This window comes from Corvus cornix, chromosome Z (genome assembly GCF_000738735.6).
Source record: "Corvus cornix cornix isolate S_Up_H32 chromosome Z, ASM73873v5, whole genome shotgun sequence".
Lineage (NCBI taxonomy): Eukaryota > Metazoa > Chordata > Aves > Passeriformes > Corvidae > Corvus > Corvus cornix.
Window position 1 is genome coordinate 62,909,351 of NC_046357.1, and position 25,594 is coordinate 62,934,944.

The 25,594-nt window shown below is 37.0% G+C and overlaps 2 protein-coding genes across 7 annotated transcripts in view; one reads left to right on the forward strand and one right to left on the reverse strand.

Annotated features, from left to right (window-relative positions):
* Positions 1-2,639, forward strand: part of ERMP1 (endoplasmic reticulum metallopeptidase 1) — a 33,955-nt gene extending 31,316 nt beyond the window's left edge. Inside the window, exon 15 of one of the 2 annotated variants that reach the window (XM_010392879.4) lies at positions 411-575. In XM_010392879.4, coding sequence (XP_010391181.4) covers positions 411-575 — 165 coding nt within the window. Of the gene's footprint in view, positions 1-410 lie in introns of both variants that reach the window. The other variant, XM_039567425.1, reaches the window with a different exon arrangement.
* Positions 2,640-6,564: 3,925 nt separating this feature from the next.
* The window catches only part of RIC1 (RIC1 homolog, RAB6A GEF complex partner 1), a 47,342-nt gene continuing 28,312 nt past the window's right edge, over positions 6,565-25,594 (reverse strand). For 3 of the 5 annotated variants that reach the window (XM_019281893.2, XM_010392873.3, XM_010392871.3), the window contains exons 8-26: positions 25,369-25,457; positions 24,415-24,559; positions 23,891-23,939; positions 22,601-22,750; positions 22,051-22,254; positions 20,760-20,798; positions 20,362-20,472; positions 19,676-19,765; positions 18,927-19,087; positions 17,782-17,920; positions 15,835-15,951; positions 14,331-15,059; positions 13,848-14,006; positions 13,604-13,737; positions 12,322-12,608; positions 11,327-11,521; positions 9,388-9,565; positions 9,065-9,253; positions 6,565-8,766 (exon numbers count right to left, since the gene is read on the reverse strand). In XM_019281893.2, coding sequence (XP_019137438.1) covers positions 8,481-8,766; positions 9,065-9,253; positions 9,388-9,565; positions 11,327-11,521; positions 12,322-12,608; positions 13,604-13,737; positions 13,848-14,006; positions 14,331-15,059; positions 15,835-15,951; positions 17,782-17,920; positions 18,927-19,087; positions 19,676-19,765; positions 20,362-20,472; positions 20,760-20,798; positions 22,051-22,254; positions 22,601-22,750; positions 23,891-23,939; positions 24,415-24,559; positions 25,369-25,457 — 3,451 coding nt within the window. In that variant the 3' untranslated portion in view covers positions 6,565-8,480. Of the gene's footprint in view, positions 8,767-9,064; positions 9,254-9,387; positions 9,780-11,326; positions 11,522-12,321; positions 12,609-13,603; positions 13,738-13,847; positions 14,007-14,330; positions 15,060-15,834; positions 15,952-17,781; positions 17,921-18,926; positions 19,088-19,675; positions 19,766-20,361; positions 20,473-20,759; positions 20,799-22,050; positions 22,255-22,600; positions 22,751-23,890; positions 23,940-24,414; positions 24,560-25,368; positions 25,458-25,594 lie in introns of those variants that run through there. The other 2 variants (XM_010392874.3, XM_019281894.2) reach the window with 2 other exon arrangements.

Sequence of the window (25,594 nt, forward strand, 5' to 3'; positions counted from 1 at the left end):
CTCAAGGGTGACAAGCCTTGCAAGACTGATAGAGTCAAAGCTAGCCAGAAAGGGCTGTATCCTCAGGATTTGCAGTAAAAGGATCAGTGTAAATACTGTGTTGGAGTCCATATCTTGATTTGTCAGCAAAACAGACATACAAACATTAAAGTTGGGGCACATGGAAGCTGTGTAACACATCAGAGACACTGTGATCTAAATACCTGTTTACCAGTTAGTTTCAGATTGTACTTGTCATGTAGTCAGACTGATACGTTGAAGATAGGAAGTATTTTAACACAGAGGACAAAGAACTGCGGAATGAAGTTTGTTGCAGAGATACTGTCTGTAGGAAAGTGCATCTGAATTGTTCTCATATTGAAAAGTCATGAACAATCATAAAGACTGTGTTGTCCTTTTCTCACTTTCAGGCCCCAGAAAAGCATTCTGATGGAATAGTCTCCCTCGCCATAGCAGCACATTACTTTTTTGGGGAAGATCAAAAGTCACCTCAACTCTATACCTTACTGGAGAGGTTTCCAAACTGGACGTTTTCTTCTGGCTGGTCCTGTACTTATGACCTTTTTGTCTTCTGACAGCAATGCTGCAGGGCTAATAGGGTTATCTCTGATGCAGGATGCTCTTGTGGCAAGCACTTCGTAACAAGATGCCAGAGACTTCAGCACATTGTGTTTCTTTGGCAGTTTGACTATTTAAAGACTACTGCTATCTTGGGGATATAATGATACTTTTCTGTCAACATGAATGCAGTTCACCTTGGCTCTTCCACTGAAGTGGCAGTTTGGCTCGTGGGTTTCTTAAAATGAAAACTGCACTTGACAAGGTAATATTAGCGTAATAAATGGTGGCAGTTGTAATGGAAGGGCTTCATGGAATTTATTTTGTTGCTGTGTAAAATACAACCGTACTTCACAGGTACGTGGAGTATCACCTACCAATCCTATCCGTCCTATTCAAGTCAGATCTGCAGCTAAAAGCAGCTTGTTCCTGTGGGAGCAGGGCAGAGGTGGCGAAGTCCTGAGTGTTACTTTTGTCACTGGATGAAGTCACTGAAAACTGTGATGCTCGTACAGGTTGCATTGAGTCCTTGGCAAATGCGCAACGCAGAGAAATCAATATTATGATGGAATGTTGTAATTGTTTATCCAAATTGTATGTTTCTGTTAAAAAACTTAGTTCTACCCCTTTTCCCGTCTCTTCGGTGTTACGGCATGAGTGGCTAAGTTCAACCTAACTCTACCATCTTGTGGTTTTGTTCCTGTTGGGATCTTCACTATCAGCACACGTGACTTGCTCTCTCCTATGTAAGAGTGCTAAGTTCCCACTCCTTTATGTGGATGTCTTACAATTAATCGATTCTAAATTTTAAGTTACCTTCCAATTTATTAGAATTGGCTAATTTTGGTATCTCCTCTGGAGAGATTTTTGGTAGTGTAACGGTATTGCACTTGCTAATACATTTTACTGTTTCTTAAAATAAGGTTTGCTTTCCATAAGGAAAAGTACCTAAAAGAGTAATCTTAAAAAGATGTCTAATATGTCTGGATTGCTCTTTTATTTTCACAGGATGGATTTTATAAATGACTGTGAGTGTTTTAGAGTATCTTCCAATTTTAATTGACAAGCTTTGAAATCCGAAGCTACTGACCTCTTTTTTTGTACTTACCAGGTTTTTGGGTTTTTTTAGTGCAGTGGTTAGTAGTTAAGGGTAATTTCTGAAATTCAAAGAACTCAGTGTATCTGAAGGAACTTCATGCTTTTTTCCAAATTATGTATAAAACATTTTGCTGTATCAATACCATGCTACAAATTTTAGTGGTTTTTTTCCATCTCACAAGTATTCCCTAATGTCATGCAGAGCAGATTTTGTGCAGGCATCATCATTTAGAGTAGAAATATGCTAGTGCTGGTAAGTTTGCAGAGCACATGTAAGAAAATGTGGCCGTTAATTTGTGTGAGCTGTGATGGATAACAGCTCTCCAGTCAGGTATTTTTCCTTCGGATTGTTCTGTAATTGTGTGTAATAGTGGAAAGAATCAGTTTCATTGGTTGCAAGGGACATTCACAGAGTGTCAGCTCACTCATGGACTAGGGTAAGAGGTTTAATTACTGTAATCATAATGAACTGGCCATAAGTATCTTAAAACCCATGGGTTTATACATAATGTGCATTTAATCATCACTCATTTGATGGTATCTGATTTGAAACTACACTCCCTATGTTAAAGTGCTATTAGTGATTTGAAAATCAGAGTTATGAACTAAAAGTCCTGTGTCTTGAATCTCAACGAATGTGTTGTACTGTACTCTAGCTGATGCACAGCTAGTTAACTAAAGCTGCACTGATACTTGCCATCTTCCTCAGTTTTGATTTTTGTGTTTTGCCTCTGATTTAATGCTTTGAAAGTGCTGTGTGAAGAATTCATACTGGGAGCCAAAAATATAAAAATGTGTGTTGGCAATTTCTGAAACTTTAAGTGAAGCAATAACTTCAGTCTCAGGATTTAATCCTTGTTAAATAATTTAATTATGAGGTATGTCTGGTGTGTTGCAAATTTCTGTCTTTGTAAATAAAAGCAAAACTTGATTGGTGAAACCTGATTTTTAGCATGATTAAAGGTATATTTGAGTTGTTTTCATTCATTGCAGTAATGTTTTATTTGAGCATGGAGTAGAAATACTGCTAAGAGGTGCTGGGTTAGACAGCTCGTGTTAGAGCTGTGTGGAAGATAAGCTTGGCCGAAGAACACAAAAATCATCTGAGTTCAGAAAAGTTTAAATGGGAGTCCTGGCTGGTTTCCTGGAAAGGAAGGTGGTTTTTGAAATAAGATGTGATACAGAGGAGTCACTGATAGCTAAGCTAAGTAATCTTTGCAAAATTGATGGTTGAGACCAGATTTATTGTTGATCACAGAGAGAAAAACAGGATAGAAAAATTTGCTGTTTATGTCCATCTGCTTCCCCATTCAAGTACAAGCAGATTAGTCTTTTGCTACTATGGGTTGTTCTTTCTCATAAAAAAGCATTGTGTGTCTTACTCTTTGAAGTGTATAAAATGCAAGCAGCTGGTAACTTTAAGGATACAAGGTCATAGAATAGAAAAATTACTTACTCTTAGTGGAGGCAGTAAACAGTTGATTAGAATCACCCTGTGCTCATCAGAAACAATTTACATCCACAGCAGTTTCTAAATTGCTTTCTTCTTCTCTTCTTCCCTGGTTTTGATGGCTTTGAGAATCTACTGTTCTCTATTAAAATACATACTTCTGAAGCTCTCTGAGTACTAAGCACTTCATCAGTTTAAGCAAAGGAGGCCTCTACTTGTTGTGGTTATACAATGTAGTGCATTATTATAGTGTGTCACCATACCTTCAAGATCACCTGTCAAGTAGAAGTATGCATTTGAAGAAAGTGTTGGAATAGGTGCAATGAACAGGAAAATTTCAGCTATCATACACAAACTGACATCAGACTGTTGAGCTGAGTGGGGCTGTTCTGTGCTAGTAAGACCTGTCTTTAAATGTCTGTCAATCTTAGTTGGATTGCAGTCCTCCTGGAAAAACACTAATCAAATAGACAAGATCTAACAAGTCTATACAGAGCTAGTTGTAGCAGGTGCGACATAGCTGAAGAACATTTTGTCTGCATGGCAAAGCTGTTCCATACTCCTCTCCCTTGAGGGCTAAACCTAATCTGACTTCTGATAATTATCTGGAAGAGGCCTGCAGGATGACCCATCTTAGAACTTGGTATGTGGTCTTGGTAGAGAATGGGAGGAAGACATGTGAGTTCAGTAAACCTGCATTCTGTGGTTAGTGTCAACTTACGTAGCTGTGCCTTCCATTTTGAAGACAAAATACGCATTCTCAACCTTCATGAAAATCCCTTCCAGTCTTAGAAGATAAACTGATCCTAGAAATTAGCCAGGGTTCCCTGGAAGTTCACTGCAGAAGAGGGTCTGTTGGGCTGCAGCACTGTATGGTTCTGTCAAAGCTGCTGGGTGCAGCTTGAGAACAGGCTAAGCATTAAAGGAGAGTCTTGAGCAGGAAGTACAAACCAGATTAGGGAGATCTAGACACTGCTGTCTGTATTTCAAGCAGGATGTCAAGCATGTGGTCCTTAGCAAATGTTTCAGAAATCTGAAAGAATCAGTCTTAAAAACAAGCAGAAATTTATCTAAAAAGGAACAGTTATTTCAACCTGTTCTGAGAATAGAACAAATAGAAGCTTTAAAGCCAGTAACTATACAGGTGAATTTGAGCAACCATCTTAGAAAGGTGCCCATGCACAATTTATTTGGGGATGTTTTTTTCAGGGGAGGGGTGGCGGTTTGCTCTATTTGGGTGGTTTTGGTTTGTTTAGAGGTTTTTGTTTTGTATTATTTGGGATTCATTCTTCTGTGTTTGTTGGCGTGTTTTGGGGGGCTTGGAATTTTTTGGATAGAAGACAGTAATTTGAATAAATTTAGGAAAGACTAGTTGGGTGCCATGTGTCTGCTGTGTAGTAACTTTAGGCTCCAGCTGTGGACTTGTGAAGTCGTCTCTCAATGCTCTCTCAGTAAGCATGCCCAAGGAGTTTCCTATTTCAGGGGCCAGGTGATAAATAGAACACTCAACAAGTTTGTATCTCTCTTTTCTGTGCCTAAACACTAGGAAGACTTAGGCCACTCACTCTATGCTGCTATTCCTGTCACTGCCTACTAGAGTACTTCAACAGTCTTCAGCTCTAGGAAAGGAAATAAGCTGAGACAGTAAGTTGTTTTTCCCTCCTTCCTTCAGTTGAAGCCAGCTTACCACCCTCAGCAAGTTACCAGTCATCTTTTATAATGTCACAGCTTCTCCCGAGTTTATTATGAAAAGGACGTCTTTGTACAGGTTCTGGTTAGATTATGAATTCAGGTATTTCTGCTTACTTAGCAGTGTCTCTCTAACCTGTAGCTTACAGACACTTCAGCTCTAAAACCCTCTGGTTTCTTTGGCCTAAAACACGGTGAGGAAAAACTAGCTTACTTGGCTTGACAAAAGTGATTGTGAAAAGTTATCTTCAGAAATGCGACTTGCTTCAAGCAGTTTTGCAAGTATACCCAATGTGAAAGGATCTGTTGAATTGGTAGCAAGGAATATAAAGTATTGTTGCTGTTTTTCTGAGACAATTAGTTTTGCACAGGATGAGAAACAGATAAGGAAACTTGATGATACACAAATTGTTGTGAGGGAGGAAGTCTGACATCAGCCAGTTTTAGTGAGCTGGATATACAAAGTGAGAACAGTGTCAACATGTTGGAATTCCATAAAAAGATGCAGATTCTCAACTGGTTAAGTGGCCCATTTTTTCTATCTTCAGTTTAATAGTGGAGATTTGTAGATGACTAAACCTTTTGTGGTGGGTTAACCCTGGTTGGCTGGTGGGTACCTAGCAAACTGCTCTCTGACACCCTCCCCACAGCAGACCAGAAGAAAATAGGATGAGAAAATTAATGGGTTAAGACAGGAACATCACTCACTGGTACCCACAACAGGTGAAACAAACTGGCATTGGGAAAATTAATTTGTTATCAATTAAAATAGAAATATGATAACAATTAAAACACTTTACCCCAACCTCCCCTTCCTTCCCAGATTCACTCTTCTACCTTCTCTCCCACAGTGGTGTAGAAGGACTGGGGATGGTCAGTTAAGGGTCAGGTCATGGTCAGTCTGTAACATTTCTTCTCTGCTTCCTTCCTCTCCTCACTATTGCCCTACTCCAGAACGGAGTCCCCTCCATGGGATACAGTCTCTCATAAACTGCTTCAAAGGGGATCCTCCTCTTGCTGGGATGGTCGTTCAGAAAGAGACTGTTCCAGCATGGATCCCCTGTGGGCCACAGTTCCTGCTAGAAACCTGCTCTTGCATGGGCTCTTCAGGCTACAAGCTTCCTTCAGGGCTCCTCCATCCACCAGCTTAGTGTGGGCACTCCAAGGCTGCCACTGTGGGAATCTGCTCCAGTGTGCTCCACACTGGGTTGCAGGTGGAGAGGCTCCTTCCCTATCATCTAAAAGGACTGAGCTGTTGAGCAGTACCACACCAGTAAGATGTTAATAGCAAGACTGTCAGTGTATCCTTTAATGTGTGTGTTTATGTGTACAGAGTCACAGGCTGCAGGGAATCCCAGTTCCAGTGCCTGGACTGCCTCCTCCTGCTCCTCGGTATTGCTGCAGGACTGTTCCTCACTCATCTCCCACAGGAGCCTTTATTTATACACTTTACAGAGACGAGGTACCAGCTTGCCTGACAGGCTTCCCTGAGTCTGTTGGAACTGGCTCTGTCTGACACAGCCCTCCTTGTTACCACAACCTTGCCACCTAAACCCAGCACACCTCTTTTCAAAGCAGCAGCTGGATGTAACTTCAAAGATTCACTAATAAGGTGAAGGTTTGATTCTTCATCCTGTAAAAAACAAGCCATGTGAGTATAAAAAACAATCCTCATCAGGTGGTTTCTTTGAGAACTTTGTCTCTCTAAGATGGCCTACCTGGATGGCTTGAAGTCAGAAATAGTTCTTTTTCACAGGAGTAACTTCAAGTAAAGTTGAATACATTTGTCTTTTAATTACAAGTATAACAGCAGTGAAATCAAAATACAAAATTAGCACGTAAGATTTGCATAGAGATAATTACTACTAAAGAAGTACAAACTTCTAAAATTTCACAACTAAAAAGATTTACCTGCTAAACAACAGTAGCACAGTAGTAAGATATGAATACTAAGAATGTTAATATATCAGTTAATGTATGGTTTTACTTGCACAGATCCAAAACCTGAACAGCAGGCAGCTGACCAGGATGGGCTTGGCTTACATCATTACCACAGAACCACAGAAAAATATTAACTTGAAGCACAGTTTTTATTTCTTTTAACATAGATTAAGCAGGTTTCTTTATCATAAAAAAAGCTTTAAGTATTATCCCCTTAAAACAAGAATGAATTTTGACGTCAGGTCACAACAGGCTTGTAGGTATGATAGACATTATCTGTAACCAGTAGCTACAATGCAGAATAAGCTTAATGCTGGGACTCAGACCAGGTTTCTTTCCTCTAACTTCAGTATCAGTTTCAACTCTTAAAATGAAGTTCAAGTTGCATTCATTAATAGCTCCAGCTTTCCAAGTAATACTCGCAATTATTGCACTTGTACTGGTTGTGTTGGCTAGTAAAGCCATTCTAAAGCAACAGTTTAATATTTGTACATTTTAAAGCACTAGATCTTATCTACAAACAAATAAAGATGATGAAACCACAATTTATTTAAAACTTAATTGTGAATAGTCTTAATTTCCAGAGTTTAAATGGATGTTCCTTTAGTAACTACACTAGAAAAGCAACAGATGCTGTAACTATCCTACTATGACTAGTTTGGTCCAGGTCAGTAATCAAGTGATGTTATAAAAAATAAACTAATTTATTGTGTATAAAATGAGTAATGTTGCATTTTTGTTCAGATTGCACAGTACAAACAAGCTAATATCTAAATTAATACTGTTACAGGTAGTTATTACATAGGGACAGCAGCTAGAAAAAATAAGTACCTCAAAGCAACAGACTTCTGCAGCCAGCTTTCCATAACATTGTATGAAAGTTAAATATGTTTTAGTCAGAAGTATGCATATTATAAAATGTTTGAAAAATGTTTAAGTATGAGCTGTTAAACTAGTTTTCCATAGCAAGAGTATATGATGATTATTTACATTTTAAAAATCCATTTATCAGAAAAGAATTTACAATGAAATAAATAACCTTCAGCAGTCCCTTAACCCAACTACAAGATCTGTTAAGTGGCAGTAAAAAACAGGTAAGCCACCTTGTGTCAATGTTAGGTCAGTAAAGTATGCCTCATCCAGAAAGAAGTGCAACTCTGCTTTAACTTTACTAGTCATCTAGAGACATGCAAATACATATAGGTACCTCCAAATATGGTACAATCTTGAGTATTTGTACAAGATTATTCACAAAAACATACAATATATTTTACAGTCCTTTACTACAAAATATTGGTATCAAACCAATCTGAACTGCATTGATCAGACATTTATTAGGCAGGCAAGCTGCAAAGAAAACAGTTTTTATATTTAATCCCCTCTTCGCCTTTTAAACTCAAGCAAGATGTAAGTAGTTTCTTCGGAACGTGTTGGTGATGTAAAGGTACTGATGAATATTGGCTGAATCTGTCTCCATGTTTATTCACAGTCTCTCCAACACTATTTAAAGTATCAAAATGTAAAGCTGCAGTCTGACAATTTCATCAAAAAAGAATCATGCCTACTTTTGAAATTATTAGATGAAACTGATGTTTAGTTATCCCCACTAAAAATTCCAAAGATTGAAATATTAAAAAACCAAAACAAAATTTAAAAAGAGTTCAAATCCAAAGCACGGAAGCAGATCTAAGAGCTGGTTTGCTTCCTTTCACACCTGATGCTTGGGAAGTTGTTCACCTTCCACTTAAGACACAACACAGTCATAACTGCCTTCTTGGAATGAATCCTCATCCTCTGTCTTAGCCTTGTCTTCTTCATGTCTGCTTGCACTGCTGCTGCCAGCATCACTCTGAGGATTAGTGCCATGGCTAGATGAAGTCCTGCTTTCCTCAGCTCTTGGGTTCGCTTGTTCAGGAACCTTAGAAGGATTCACTGGCTGAAACGCTTCTGGTTGTACTTGCTCTTCTACTATTTCATTTAGTTTCTGGATCTGTGGTTTGATGATATTTAGAAATGGCTTGTACCCAGGGCTAGGAAGAGAATAGGATACAACACCATGAGCGAATTAAAATTAGTACTTCTGTCATGTGCCTGAAAAGCAGAAATGTTTTTAAATAAAGAGAAGAAGGCAATCCTAATCAAACAATAAAAGTTGGAAAGCTGGTTGCTTTGGGTTTGGTTTGGTTTCTGTTTTGCTCTTTTTTTCCCAGTTTGATTACAACTCTCTGAAGTGAGGTTTCAGCTAAGGCTAAGGTAACTCGAAGTTGCTTTTTAGGTAACAAACTATCTACAGTTGGAGTGAATATGAAGGTAGAAAGGAATACTTACCAATCTGTAGAAGCCCACTTCTCAACAGCATCTAGGCCAGTCTTGATATTCTGACAGATTTCTCCATCAATATCAGAGGACTGCATGATACTGAAAACCTGGTTGATAACTGAAGATTCTCTGAGAATAAGGCCTATGACAACACACCAATCCAGACAACCTGCTTCCATGAAGATATGTAGCAAGTACCTATAGGGAAAAAAGTCCATTTATTTTTCTTCTCCAAAGACAAAAGTTGCACTGTGATTGTGTGGATTGAGAATTGCTGGCATGCAGCATTAGGAGAAAGAAACAGTCTCAAAGGCACACATGTCATTACTTACCGCAGCTGCACCTGTGACTTGTGTGGCCCTTTACTGGCCAGTTCTAGGGAGAGCTGCTCAAGCTCTGACTGAGTTAAACTGAGACTGGAGAAGTTTTCATCCACCATGGTCCAGTCTCCATCCACCATAGAACTTGTTTCAGTCAGGTCTGTTGCTGAACCAATGCTGCATTCATCACCTATCAAAAACACTCAGAAACATAAGGGAAAAGAGAAACTACTTACTTTAGTAAGATTCAGAATTTCTGAACTACTTCCTATAAAAATTGACAAACAGTAATGCTTTACGGTGTATCACAGTTACTTCAGGCGTACTGTCCATCCTGCTTCACCATTCTTCTTGTCACACTGTATGGTAGAACTATTGTTACAGGAATGCAATACTTTTTCTATCTAGTAAAAATAATTCAGGAGAATTAGTATCAGTACAGGATCCTAGATATGTGTTGGCAATCATCATAAAAACACCAATACAGTATCTTGCATACTACAGTCCTAGAATTAAGTCTAGGGAAGGTTACTGTCTGACTAAAATTCTGCTTTCTTAACCTTTGTTAAAATGAAGTTCCAATATCAAATTCTTTTCTCCATACAAAACCATGAAGATTTTGAATGCTTTGTAATGTAAATATTTACCTGCCCAAATTACAAGGAAGAAGTATTTCTAGTAAAAACATGAAGAGCACATGCAGTAACAAAATTTTCAAAGGAACAGTAACATCAAAGCTAAAACCATTACAGTGGTGAGCCATGAAGGCAGTTACCCTGAGAACAATTTCCATATTAAAGCATATGCATCTTTTCTTGGAAAATGTTTAGGAAGTCAAAAGGTTATATGATTATCTTCTTGCCCATGAATACCAGTGCTGGATTAGTAATTTGTGAAATCATTATTAGAATTCAGCTTGCAATGTTTTAAAGACTATTAATTTAGTTTCTTTAGAAATAAACGGCTTCAAAATGTGTACCAAAGTCCATTGAACTCAAAGGTCTTCATCCAGCTCAGAAAAAACCCCTGATATACTTGTTTATAGAAAGAGCAGTAGTGGCAGACAACAGTAAAATCAGTGCAATGAAAAGAGATACTAATTTTCTTGCAGTCTCCAGATTTAAAAAACAAGAGAAACAGGAGTGAAAATAAAATGACAGTGTCCAAGCTGACAGAGAGTATCTCCAAATGCTCTGAATCTCACAGAAGGCTCTACAGTCTTAAAGAGATTGTAGCTCTTTAAGAGATCTTTGCCCTAATAGAGCGGAAATCACATGATTTAGATAATGTTGAAAATGCTGCTCTATGCTCAAGGACAAGAGGAAGTATAAAATATTTTTAAATAAAATTAAATTTAAAAAAGACTTGAATGGCCTGACAAACTTTTCCATCTCCTTCTGTGTTCATAAAAAATATATAAAAAGTAAAACTTCTTTTTCTATTTTAATAAGCTGATCATACATTACAGCTTTTAAAAAGCAATTTAAATAAAGCCATAGGAAAAAATACAACTATATGGGTCTCTAATTTCCTCAACTTCCTCAATAAGTAATGTATCTAGTATCATTCTTAAGAAACCCAAAAGCACAAAGTTCATGCAATTAGAGCTGTTCCAACCCCTGCAAGAGGCTGATCCATGCAAGACAAAGAAAAAAAACCCCTAAAATGTAGGACACTTCCTAGCCAGACTGAAAAAATACTAACTTCAAGTTATCACAACAGACCAAATATATATTTCATATTCTACTTCAGGTACATAGAGGTATACAACATGGGCATTATCTTTCTGTTGTAAAAATTTCAGTTCACTTTTCATTAACCCCTTTTTTTTCCCTGAATTTTCCTTATCAGCAGTTGAGAAGCAACAATACAGCACTAACATGCAAGTATCAAAATATAAGCACACACTTCACATTCTTCCAATGAGCAGATAGAAGGAAGAGTGACTAACCTTTGCTTAGCAAAGGAGAAAGGAATGCATCTTGCAAGTGTGGTCCATGGGATGAAACAGTGTCAATTTCTCTCTGCGAAGAGCTGATAGTACCAAGCCAGCTGCGACTGCGAGGTGTGTTTGAAACCCCTGTGTCCACTTCCATGTTTACAAAGGTGTCTGCAGACTGAGATTTTAGCAGTTGCTCCCCCATAGCTAAAAAAAAAAAATCAAAACACATCACAGAAGTGTAAGTATCATGTAAGTATCCAAAAGGAAATTAAGACAGTTTTCTTCAGGCATTTCAGGAGGCTAAAACTTGCATCTAAGTCAATATTCAGGGGACCAATGAAATACAAGGGAATGCAGCAAGTTTAGGTATTTTGGGAATTTATGATCAGCTTTTTATGTGACCCCTGGCATAAAAGAAGTATCATGTGATAAAGTGGTCAGAATCAACAGAAGTAAATAATGATGCTGCAACTAAGAAGAGGGAGACTTGGCAGCCAACGTCTACCTTGCCATATGGAGATAAGGTAGCGAGTGTCAACTTTGCTGTAAGTAACATAAAGGAGGTTTACAGCAAAGTCTTCAAAGTTCTCACCCTCTAACATAAAGTAAATTTCAAATATTAGGAACACTGCTTTTTAATTTTAAAAAAGTGAATCAATACCTCATCTAGAAACTATATAGTAATATTGATTTTAGTAATTTTCTGCAGCAGAATTTCCACTGCAGCAATTTCCACGTTCAGTTCAACATCTGCACACCTGATACCCAATTCAATGCACCTAAGAAAGCAAGAGATTTCAACAGAAATAATAATCACACAAGAGATACTCTCTATGCTAAACAGAATCTCTTCAAAAAATACACCCTGTGTGAGAAAGCTGTGCAGGTGGCATGCCTCAGCCTGTTCTTATCTTGGCTGAACAGAAGCAGAACAGACTGAGATTCACAGATGTAGCATTGCAGGAGGGAAATCTAGCGCATATCAAACTCAGATGTTACTGTACCTGTCTTATACTTTCCATTCTTGAAAGGTGAATTAATGGACGAAGCTGGTATAACTGGAAATGGCCAGAGGAAATCCTTGTGTAGCTTTTTCAAAGCACACACAAAATCCTCCACGCGGGCAGCTCTGGCTCGCTCCTTGCACAACCAGCCGATCAGCTCAAAGCCTAACTGTGCAGCAAAGCAGCCAAGGTCTTTCAGCTTGATCTCCTCCAGCAGACGCCGAGCATGCCGCCAGAGCATCATGTCAATGTACATGTTCTCAGCACAGTCGCTGTCTTTACTCCACCTGCACACACAGCACAGAACAGCCACATGAACACTGATAAAGCACAGTTGCAAAGGCTGTTGGCCACAACTGCAGAACTTTGAGTGACCAGAATAGTAGAAGGGGGGCTTTCTATGTAACAGCAAAAGCAGTTTCCATCATTCCTTGCTGTTTATATTCTCTAAAAGATCCCACTGCCTCAACAGGTAGGTGAAATAATGGATTTAAGTTACAACAGCAGCAGTATTTACAGAGCATTAAATTATCAGCAATGCAGAAAAAAAGTAAAGTAAGAGAGAGAAAATGTAGATGACACTGCAAAGTTTAGAGAACTAGTCAAGTATTGGTCTAGAACTCTTCCTATCCAAACCTTTAAGATACTCTCTATTAAAAATTACTGATTCAGAGTATTTGAATTTATACTAGGATTGTTTCAAAAATATGTATGGGGAAACAAGCCAAAGCAAAGATAACAATGAATTTTAGTTCAATACTACTTCTGGACTGTAATACCTATCAATATCAAGTTTGCACACAGCAGCTTTAGAGGGGCTCATACCAAGGCATAAAACGCTCTATTTGTAGCTTGGAAACATGCTGCTAGATCAAGATGTGCATAGGAGCACAGCACATTGTACACTGTGATGCTGCGAGCTGTTCAAAATGTATTTTTCAGCAAAACAGATCCTTTAAATATGAGGCATGTGGTCTCATGAGCTACTTAAATTACTACACATGTAATGTGTACCACATCCAGTGGTTTCAGAGTCTTTTGGTCAGCAATATCTCTGTAAGCGTGCCTGTGTATACATACAAATACACATACATATATTTACATGTGTGAGAACATATTCTCCTTGAATGTTATGAGACGCAAACAATACGAAAGTTGTGAAATGACAAATGCAAAACATACAGAAGGAGATTACGACAAATCTATCATATAATTTATTTCTGTAACTGAAATTGGTAAGTTAGTACTGTAGTACCTAACAAAGTGGGGAAGAAGACATTACCTTTTCCCAGATGGGCCAGAGGGCATACTCAGCGTTTTTGTCAAATTAAATTTGCTATGGAGATTTTCTGCTGATTGGGATAAACTAATGCTGCGATGCCTGAAGAACTCAAAACCACCACTTGAACTAGGTTCCTAAAACCAAGAAAACAAAAACATACATTCAAAGGACCAAACATGCTATGTAACATGAAGATTAATCATACAAGGCTTGATGCACAGTATTTACTTTTCTCATCACAAACCTGAGCTGTTGGTGTAGCTGGGGGTGTTTCTGTTTCTCCAGAGCCAATGGCTTTAAGAAATCTAATCATATGACGACAGAGATCCCACTTCCCCTGCTCTAAGGCAGTATTAAACAGGAGGGTAGCATGTTGTCTGCTAACTGCTGGAACTTCCATATTCTGCAAGCAACAAAGCATAATTAGGTGATTTGCTTTTACTGTAGAGAATCAGAAGTTCTATTAAATCAAGCCACACTGTGTCACATTCAAGTATACCAAAGATTACAAACAGCAAATTTCTTGCTAGTATTTTCCTATTTAAAACAGTAAACTAACTACTTACACTGCATAATCTTACCACCCTTCATAACTGGACATAATATCAACAGAAAACCGTTAAATTAAAAATCTGTTGAATATGCACAACTTTGATAGGACATTATTTTTAAAATACTGCAATGTTAGTAAATATCAGCAGTCTTGCAATATATTTGGTGCCATTACCTGTAGGATAATAAGGTAAGAGGCAGCTGTGTCCAAGTCCTGGGCCATTAAGCACTCTTCAAATAAGTCCTTCGGGTTTCCAACAGCAGCAAAAAGGTAATTCCACAGGGCATATTCTGTCTTCCTAGCACAATGAACAACTGTCTGCAGGAAGAGGGGGAATTCTGTAATGAACTTCGCCACAGTGGGAAGGAGAGGGTCGGGAATGGGTTCCCGCGAGGTAGCTTCTTCTTCCAGCACTTCATGAAGCATCAGTTCTAGTACATGAGGAAAGTATGGTAATGTGGCACAGGAGTGGGCCAAAAGCAAGGCTTGTTCACCAAGGTTCCTAACCAAGAGCTGGCGTAAAATGTGATGGAGGTAGATCTGAGAGGTTCTCTCAACAATGGAGAAAGGAAAGAGAACCTCTAAGTGTTCTCTAGCACTGGTTTGAGTGTATAAACAGTCATAGAGCACAGTGTCATTAACAGCACCAAGAACCAAGGCATCTTCAAACAAAACAGCCAATGGGTATATGTTGATGTGGAAAGGCAGCATGATCCGTCTTGACAGAAAGGAATGCGGTTTTCGATGATCTCTGGGAAACAGGGGAAGCCAGACTTTCATACCTGCCCCACCACAGCTGAGCCACAGAGCCTCCAATAAGTGGCGTTTCTGTTTGTTAATTCTGCAAGTAGTCCATACATTTTCAACAGATTGGGCAAGGACAACTGGAGCACAAAAAGGCAGCTATGTAAAATGAAAAATAAAAAATTAAAAATCAGTACTCCTTTTATTTTTACCCTATTCACAAGAACTCTACTTTTCAGCTAAGAACTACTCTCTTCAAACATGTTATTCTTCTATCGAAGAAGAAACAAATCTGCTTCTCCCTTAACTGTACCCCTAGCATGTGACAAAAGACCACTTAATACTTATATTAACTCTAGACATTTCTTTAATTTTTTTTAACCTCCTTAATACTTAGTCAGGAAGCAGAGGGATGAGAATAAAGGTGAAAAATAAAAACCTGCTCTATGCTTCTTCAGTAAGTCCAACCTAGAACTGACAAATCTTTATCTGAACTTTCCAGATTTCACTCTCCCAAAGTGCTTGATTCACACAGAATTGATGGTTTTCATCATCCCAGAAGAATTGAAAAGTTCAGTAATTGATTTCTATTGTGGTTATTTCCAAGAACTTTGTAAACATACTCTGCAAAAAATGATAATGTTCCATAAACATACAGAACAGTTTTAGACAGACAGAGGTTTTCTGTTATTGGCGCATACCAAATTTTGGGCAGTATCTTTACTCTTAAAGCTTGTCTATTTCATTTCAATGTAAGTAGCAAACACAGTGAGCAAACGCTAATGTACTTCCAGCTAACAATTCGGTCTGTAAGTGTAGATACTGTGTTGCTTATAGCCCTATTTTCTTTATGTCTGGACCATTCTCTCCCACAGCTTCTTCAATTACTGACATCTTTGAAGCCATACGCAGTACTCCACATATATTTACTCACATGCTTTCTTTGATTAGGATTATTATCTTTATCTCGTATCTGGGGTCCAGATCGATCCCTTTGCAACATGATGAGTTGTCCTGCTAAGTTAAGCATAATACTTTCAGCTTCACAAGCCTACGGATAGAAAGAATATTATGCAAATTATTCAAGCTGTTTGAATGATCATTTTACTCATAACCACAATAAAAACCCAGAATAGAAAGTGTACATTAAATGTGTCACTTTACAGAGAAGACGAACAACCGAATTCATTACAAAAGGACTCAGAAACATCAAGAAAAACCAAGTACTGCCATTCTTGTGCAAAGGAGTAAATACTGGAAGGTTTCTTATCCACCAGACTCATTCCATGTGTTTAATATGGACTTTTTGTGTCCTAAAAGGGCAATCCACCAGTATTTTAAGAAAAAATAAAATTCTGTATTCTTATCAGTATCATCACAGTATGATTGCCAGTATCAGACTGAAAGGACTAACACTGGTACACAACCCAAGAGCTGAGCCAAATAGAGTTGAGCCACACTTGTACAGCATATTGAACTTTTATTTAGCTGCAGTTAAAGAAAAATCTTTTCAGTAAGGTGTATCAAGAAAGTGAAGTATTCTTTCTAAAGATTTATTTCATAGCTGTTTCATGTTAATTTTAAACCAAGCCACTGGAGTTATTACCATGCATGAAACTTAGTTTCAAAATACATGGATAGAGGATCTATATGGCAAATTTGCAGAATCAGGGGTTAAGGTCACTAATAGCTTAAAAACACTGAAAAAGCTGACACAGTTCACAAAGTCAGACACATTGCTCTGTCTTCAGTGAAGTGTCATATTTAGTACTAACCTAAATATTTATCTTTTGATAAGGAGGATCAACAGAGTTTAAGGATAGGTGCTCTTAGTTAGAAAGAGGTAGTATCTATTCAATCTGAAGCTAAGTCTAAATATTATTAGTGCTGTAAAAAGTTTCAGTAGTTTTTTCTCAAAATTAGAAAACAACACAGGTCAGGTAGTTCAGGAATACAGATGCTGTCTCATGCTAAGATGGACCACAAGCACGTTGCTTTTTATGCCCTTGTCCAGTACCATAACAAAGTCTCTGGACACATACTCAGCACTGTGGGACATTAAATTAGAATGAAGCGAAGGAAGGAAGCACAAACCTTCAGATGTGCCACCACTTTTGTACCTGCCAGTGCCTTTGCTATGTGGAGAAAATGATGCACCTTTACATGTCTCTTGGGCTGTCCCACAGACAACACAACTTCTGAACTACCCCAAGGTAGCTGCTTTCATGAAAAAATACACTTCATACTGCAGCTGCTCAGTTAAGCCTACTCTGTTTGCAACCCAGACAATAAAAATCCAAGTTCTCTTTGCTTTCAGTGCCCTGACTAAATTCTGAAGTTAAGACGGGGACCTTCACATCTTAAGTGATTGTTTGGCTGTTGACCCATCTCCTGACATAACTAGTGTATGAGATTATATTACTTTATTTTAGTGTAGTCAGAATTGACAAAGAATAACCTTATAGAGTCATATGCCATCTTTTCCTTTTTTCTATTTATTCTTTGAGCAATGAACAAGTTGTTGCAAGAAAGTTAATTCCTAATGCCATGGATTGCTCTGGTTTTTAACTTTTAATACACAATAGAGCAACACAACCTCAACAGAGTTAAATTTAATTTGTTCTCCAATATTTGGCCCCAACCTTAGCAAGGTAACAAGAGAAGCTATGAAATAAAATCTGAACTCTTACTTCTCCTTCCATCCCCCCACCCCCAATTCCCACATAAAATGTCTATATAATGAACATCAGAAAAAAACATGTTCTGGATTTTACCACATAGAAGAGCCACCAATTTATGATTGATTTATCAACCAGGTAACCTTTGAGGAGTAAACTAACAAATCCAGGTACCAATTCTACCAAATTTTGAGACCTGTTACCTGCTGAGGCATCTTCAAGGTGATGCCAGTCTCTGTTCTCACTGATGTCAATGTAACAGACACTACAAGAAAAGGATGAGGAATGTACCGAGACATGGACACTTCTTGAAGAATTTGGATACTGGCAGTAGGATTAAGACTGAAAGGAAAATTACTACATTTAGAAATTTTACAACAGTACTTAACATGAAATTACTATATTGAAGTAAACCTAATGAAAATAATCAACTTATCCTTAGCAAATCGTTTACTCTACAGAATAAAATGACGTTCCTTTCATCAGGAATCAGTAGAAATGCCCACGTATCTACTCTACATAAAGCTACCAAAAAACCCTAAGTTGGGTTACTTATCTTGATACTTTGGGAAATATAGCTGTGAGTGGGTAGAAGACAGTATCAGATACTTCAGAATAAGACTCTATTAACCCTTCAGTGAGATAGTCGTGGGTTTGGATTCTGTTGGGAATTTTTTTTTATAAGCATTGAAAATATTTTTCTCTGAAGTTCATCAACAACTTGCTTTCCTCTAACACAAAAAGGTTCCTGCTTGCTAAAAAGAAGATACTGTAAGAAAAATCACCTACTTAGGCACTTAAAAAAAACCCCCTACCTGTGAATCTTTATCTCCTCCTTAGGTTCACTAATCTTAACTGTCTGAAATATCTTACGTTGCTACTTCTTTTGCACTAAAACAATTCCTCACCACCACACCAAGACTAAACCTTTTCTCTCTTCATCTCTGTAAGCCTGCTGCTAACCTTCCCTTTACTAATTCCTACTTCTGATGTTAGAAACATGTTTTCATTTTAAAATATTCAAGTATATTGGTGTCTTTTAGTACCTTTTTCTCCTATTTACATTCAGTCTTCAAGTTCCTATAAGTTAGGAACATGTTTGTTCAGAAAACTGGAAACATGCATACATCAGTCACTACCTACCTCCACACCTGATGTCCCTATCAGCATGCATGCAAGTGACAACACTCATGAACTTGTGCATACAGGTAACACTTACCCCTTTTCATTTTAAAAATCTAACTCCACCAGTTATCAAACACCTTTGTATCATCATTAAGAATTTACTCAGACTGAGAGCATATCCACAGGTACCTTACTGCAAAAGCATTCAAAGAGTGATACTAACCCCTCAGACCTTCTCTCAATACTGTAAAGGCAAATGGAACAATCTGCTCTGAACAATATCACAATGTCCCGGAAGACACTCAGTAGTAACGTGGGTGCTTGCACTTTGGTGATGTGTGCAAACGCGTTGTCAAGGTTAGACGTTCGCAGGTAGATTCTCAGCTGCAAGGGAAAGGAGTAGCTTCAATACAGGTTCTGTTTACCAACAAGATAATAGTAATTCCACTTCTGATTATTTTCTTTACTGTGGAATGCCTGTCAAGAATTTCTTGCAAGACACATTACTGAGTTTTTGTTTCATCAAGTATTTCATCCATTGCATTTTACTGTTGCATCCAGAGTGGTTAAAGCACAGTACAGCCAAATCTGAAGAACTGGAAAACACTCATAAGGAAGTTCACCAGTTTTAAAAAGCAAAGAGTAAGTAAATTTCCTCTTCTCTTGCAAAAAACCTTGCAAAAGTGTCCCAAAACACTGTAAATAGGTATCTGAGAACACACTTCGTGCTAACATGCAAAAATGTCACAAAGTTTTCAGAACAATGAGTAGATTCTCTGTAGTCAGCAGAAAATAGCTTTTAATAGCAACAACAAAATTTTTCTGCAAAGAATTACGTATATATTAATAAATAAACTCTGAATATGCCCAAAAGCCACCTAAGTTTATAGCACATAAACATGTTTATAATACTACTGTCATATAGATCAGCTATTCTAATAATTGTATGTACTTTGAAGAAAAGTAGTTCACCTCTTCCTGGTGATCATTTAAATTATAACATGCAAGAACAATGAAGTCATTCCACCATGCTAAGCCACCTGTTACCATCATAGTTTGCTCCTGAAAAGAAAAAAGCAGGCAGATTACATATATGTATGCATTTTTATATACTTACACACACAGAGATGTACGTTATATGGGTAATTTCTGAAAGCCATGTATGATCTCTATAAGCTTTACTCATGTGGCAAGACTATGTATATGAAGTTTTTAATGTTTAAAAACCAAAGTACTAAAGAATAGTATGTGAAGGACAAACATCATCCTACAAAACACAGTTCCACAGTTCTTTATGCTATTGGCATCCCTGAACTCTCTCAAATCTGCTTCTGGCCAAAATTTACCAAAATCTTACCAGAATTTACACCCAAAGCTACATCACAGAAACTCTCCGATAAGAGAAATGAAATAAACATCTGACTACATGCACTTAAATTTGGAAACCTCTGAACACTAAGACAAAAATTAGTGTGTCAAAACCACAAGATATGTGTTTCAGACATTTTATGAGCAACACATGTAAAACCAGCATCCCTAATCCAAGTGTGTCTACAGGCTGTTTACTTGAAAACAATACTCTTTAATTTTCTCCAAGTCTCACATCCCAGCAAATAAATCTCCCCTGTGCACCAGAATAAAATTCTGTAACCTCTCACCTGGGTAATGTTTCCAAACAGCTTCCATTTTTTGGTGAGTAAAGAATAATGTGCAAAACCAAACCTGCCAACAACAGCTACATTCTGTCCAAGCTTGTCAATAGCTGAAAACTGTAAGAAAGAAAAGAAAGTTACCAGAACCTCAGAAGGGAACTCATTTAAATGATACATCCTATCCAAGCACAACACCACAAGGCAATATAACATCAGACTCAAAACTTGTAAGGTATATTTATGTTTCATACTTTACTAACACAGTTTTCTTTCTGTAATGTAAAATAATGATTTCATTTTCAGCCAATCCTAATGGACAACTTCATTTACCACCAGTGCTAATGGACAATTACAACGCTCCAATGTTTTTAAATAAGCAAGAATGTATTTTTCAAATAACTCACCCTTATAGGCCAGTTGCTCTCTAGATATGTACTATGAATCTAAAAAAAACAGAAAACCAAAACTACATGACTATAAAAACTACAATTACAGTACTGATTAATTATAACATCCTAAAGGAATTTGGACAATGTCAGTGTTTTGAAAAACAACAATAGTCAATAATCATAATTTGCTCATCTCTTCTCCCAGGTACTTCTCTCTCCAAGAGAATCTTACACAGGAACATAAAGGTTTTGATCAATACAGCCTTCAGGCAGGACTTTCAGTACTGGGATGAAATTTCTAATCTGGTCACAAATACACACTAGCATATCCAAAAGCCTTCTTATGAGAGAACTTGCTGGGTTCTTCATGTCACATGGGATGATACAAACCCAGCTTCAAACTCCAGTCTTTGGTCTGACATTAGGCAGGCAGGTATTCTTGTTACCCAGCCAATGTCTGTTTTCATGGATATGTTGCTCCCTACAGTAATTCTAAGTATTTCAGCTTTACTTTTACCACAAAACAAAGACCTCTCCCTCCTACACCAGTTTCAGAAGACAGAAGAGCTACCTGGCCAGCTAAAGTGGAAATTCAGCAGTATCTAGAACCTGCATTACACGCCTAGAATCAAATACTTTTTAATACTACCGATTTGTGTGCTATATGAAGAACAAAACATTGGGGACCTTTCAGAAATCTTTATTTTAAAAAGCGTCACCAATTCAAGCATGGAAGAACACACGTTAGAATTACAGATTAAAAGATATTTAACTTTTTCTTTATATTACAGGGAAAATAGTAGATGTTCCATTACTATCCTGGAAACAATTTCTTCTCTGATAGCCTGATATTGTGAAGTTTTAACTACATGCTTAAATAGATGTCACTTTTCATGCTTGAAAATACACCTGGAGTCTGAAGGCTATATTCATCAGCTGAATATGTTTTAAAGCATTTTGCATAAATAACAAAACAAACACCTAAATTATTTCTTGCATGTTGCACATTCTCCCTTGCAAAGCACAGGTAAGTAATTAACTATCCTTTCCGAAGTCAAAAAGACCTTGAACAGTTTTTTTATTGGCTAAGAGCAAACTCATAGCCACAAAGCTGGTATGACCAATGTTCCTTTACCTTTTGTCAATGAGAAAAAGCTGTACCATGGCAAACCCCCAGACACAACAAAAAGACAATGATCTCATACTAGAGGAAAAAGGTATGGCAGAGTGAGGAGATCAACTGCATATTCTACTCCTACAAACTCTTGCAAGCACGAAGCACATACAGGCAACCAGGATCAATTACCTGTACAACATGCCAATGACGGTGTCCTAGTAAAGTGCTTAAACCCTGAGAATCTAAACTGCCATCTGAAAATGGGCCTCTTTCCCTGCTGTGGTTATGTTCAGAGTGTGCCGAAGTATTTCTGGGACTCTGAGCCTGTGCTGCATCTCCACAGTTCAAATATAAGCGATCTTCTCCTTGGAGAAGGACTTGTTCCTGGTTACTCTATAATAAAACCAAAACAAAAGAAAACAAAAGAAGCAACTTTGAATTCCACGTATAGAAGACAAAGGAAAACACATGATCAATAACGTATTAGGAGGTTCTAAGTAAACAGTATGAAAAACAAGTGTTGAGGCAGTTCTCACTTTTTGTATCACTATGTACAAGCTGGTTTTAAGTTACAGTATTGCACAGCAGTATTTTCACAGTACCATTATAAAGGCTCTATGACAAAAAAGGAAGACAACTCTGATGGCTGCAAAACAGAATTAAAATGTGAGAGAAAACTCAGAGTTCACCTAAAACTGGAAATACGATCTAAAATAAGGTTATCAACAAAAAAACTTACCATACAAGGATTAACAGTGAGTGCACTCTTGATGAACTGAAACTGCAGAATACCAAACCGGTGAACTTCATTATTTGCATTTCTTTCAGGTTTCACGTTAGAAGAATTCCTATCAATAACCCAGAGATGATACCCTTCTGATCCCCAGGTCTGAAGGTAAAAGAGTAACAACAATAAAATCCCCAAGCCAACACTGCATACATATATATAAATATAACAATATATATTCTCATAAAACAAGAACTACAGAAAATTATTGTAACAGATCTTACGATAGACATGAGCCTGGAAAAAAATCCACACATTTTGTTGCTCTAAAATGTATCACTATAGAATCAAACAGTAAAATTCACAAGGTACAGTAAGAATCTAGCTTGAATTATTTCCTGTCTTGGGTAAAAAATAATGATTAAATGAAGTATAACTATGCAAAGACACCCACATAAGTAATGAAGACCATTTGCAGTTTAAGGCAACAAACAAAAATTCTACAGAGTCAGGTATGAAACAACCCTGATTTCCAAAATTACACTGGCTGTTGTTCATCAAATTCAATGATCTCAGAAGTTCAATCTTTGAAAATTTTTTAAAAGTACACTTAAAAGGTACTGCCATTGCAAATATGTACCTAAGCTTGGATGCATGTTGAGAACTGTCAATCTTCATAGCAACTATGTAATAATGAATAAATTGTTTTAGAAACATTGCACAAAATTCATCATGGTTTGTATGAGGCCCTGTAGAATGTATTTGAAATTTAGTGTAACTTAAAATTTGCTCAAATGTATTCTATTTATCTATTGATTTTACAGACTAGAAGGATTAGATTTAATGTTAACCAGTTTGTATTAAAAACCAGCAGTTAAGTTTCTCTGGAATTCATAATCTGAGTAAAGTTCCTTTAACTCTCAAAGGCCAGCTATTAATTTTAGAGAAATAAGGGAGTTTATAATTAGTGTTGATCTGTGTCTCATTGCACTTTGAAATATGGCACCAGACAGCAAAGAGAAATTAAGAAAAAACAGAAGTGTTAATTCTTAACATTAAAAGCAAAGGCAAGAAAAGGCATGTCATGCATACTTCATGATCAGGTTTATACATGAAAAAAAAATTCATTAATTGTCACTTTTTCCTTCAATGCAACATTGCAGTTAAGAAGTATAGTAAAGGCATCTTACTATGAAAAGTAATTAAACGAAAGAAAGTTTGATTTTCTGAAAATTGTTATACTAAAAACAAATTAACACATTAAGAGCTATCCTATTACAACATTTTTACATTCATATTTACCATGGAACTGATTTTTAGAGGGTCCTTTTTGGCACCATCAGATTGATACCTTAAAAACAGAACAGAACAAGTTTGAATTTGCTAATAACTCCATCAGAATAATAAATTAAATTCCTATCTTTGTATTTTCATATGATTCTATACTGAACCTCATGTCAAATGGTACAGCCTGTTTGATCCATGACGCTACAAAAAAGGCAACGCAATTGTCAGATGTCTAGCATAAACTATTCGAATACAAGAACTGAGGGAATTTTAATATTTGCTTGCTCAAGCTTGCTTTTAGGGTAATTTTCTTTTACAGACAAAAAGATCACTACAAAATGAAAATAATATGTTTTTGTTTATATTCAAATTATCTCCTCCTAAATATTTGCGAATGATATCTCAATAGCTAAGAAATCGTAAGGGAAAAAGAGATTTTTAAAAAGCTAATTCGGTGAATTAATTTTTAATTAGATGCTTTTAATTAGAAAAATAAAGACTTATAATAAACTCTTCACAATGTCATTAAAGATACTCACGCAAAATCACCTCCTAAAGTACAGATAAGCTGAGCACCAAAAACACTCCATAAGGATAAACCTCCATATTCCCAGGTCACCATCACAACACAGCTATCAGGTGACCATCTGACTAGTTTAACAGGTCCTGTTTTATTCCAAATATCTGTTTAAAAGCAGACAATAAAGTAAGTGAAAAGCATCGAAAGTCCTTCAACTCGTTTCACCGTAAGAGCAGAAACAAAAACACATGGAAGTAAATATTTGATTTTTCAATTAACTGATGCATTCATCAAAACTGACCATCTCAAAATGAAGCAAATTGAAAATGGTTTCTTTCCAATGCATGCTTGGTTTCATAAGAAACTAAGAATACAGAAAAATGTTCCAGAAACGCAGAACTGCAATTCTGATAAAATGATTTTTCAGACAAAAGAGGCACTTTACACAACTGTAAAACTTATTTACAGATTTGTTTTTAACTGAAAAATAATAGACACACACATTTTCAGTTGAGGATGCAATTTACCCGTACTTTGTATGTTCCTTACTCTCAAACACAAAAAAATTCCCTGCAGTGCAGGAAGGGTGGTGCATTACTCAGTATTTCTTCTGTACCCTACATGTCAGTTGCTTCAAGTTAATTCACAGTTCTATTATACTCATTATTAGTTTTGACAATAACCTCTCATTTCCTCAGATAATTGAAAAGTAATTTCAAGATTAAGAATTAGTTAAAAAAGCCACCAACAAAACCCACCCAAACCCTCACATATGAAACACATCCAAAAGTTAATTAAAAAGCAAGCAGCTAAGTACAAAGACATACGAGTTAAATACTACAAACAAACAGGAGTAAATACTAATCACATCACTGATTATGCAAACAAATAAACAGAGGTTAACTAGCCAAGGATAAAAAATATACTATACCCTAAAAACAGCTGGGCAATTCTAGCAATAAAAGTAGCTCACCAGGATATTGTTTTGGTGTCAGTTCCAATTTATGAGAAAACTGCATGGCGCCAGTGGTGGTATCTATCGTATAAACCTGCACAGAGCCACTGGAAGACATTACACATGCTTTAGACTACAGACCATTTGGATTTCTCATCATTTTCAAGAGGCTAAGTAAAAGCTGCTTTTTCTCTCACCAATACCAAATTTATCTAGAACAGAGATGTTGTATCAAATAATAGTC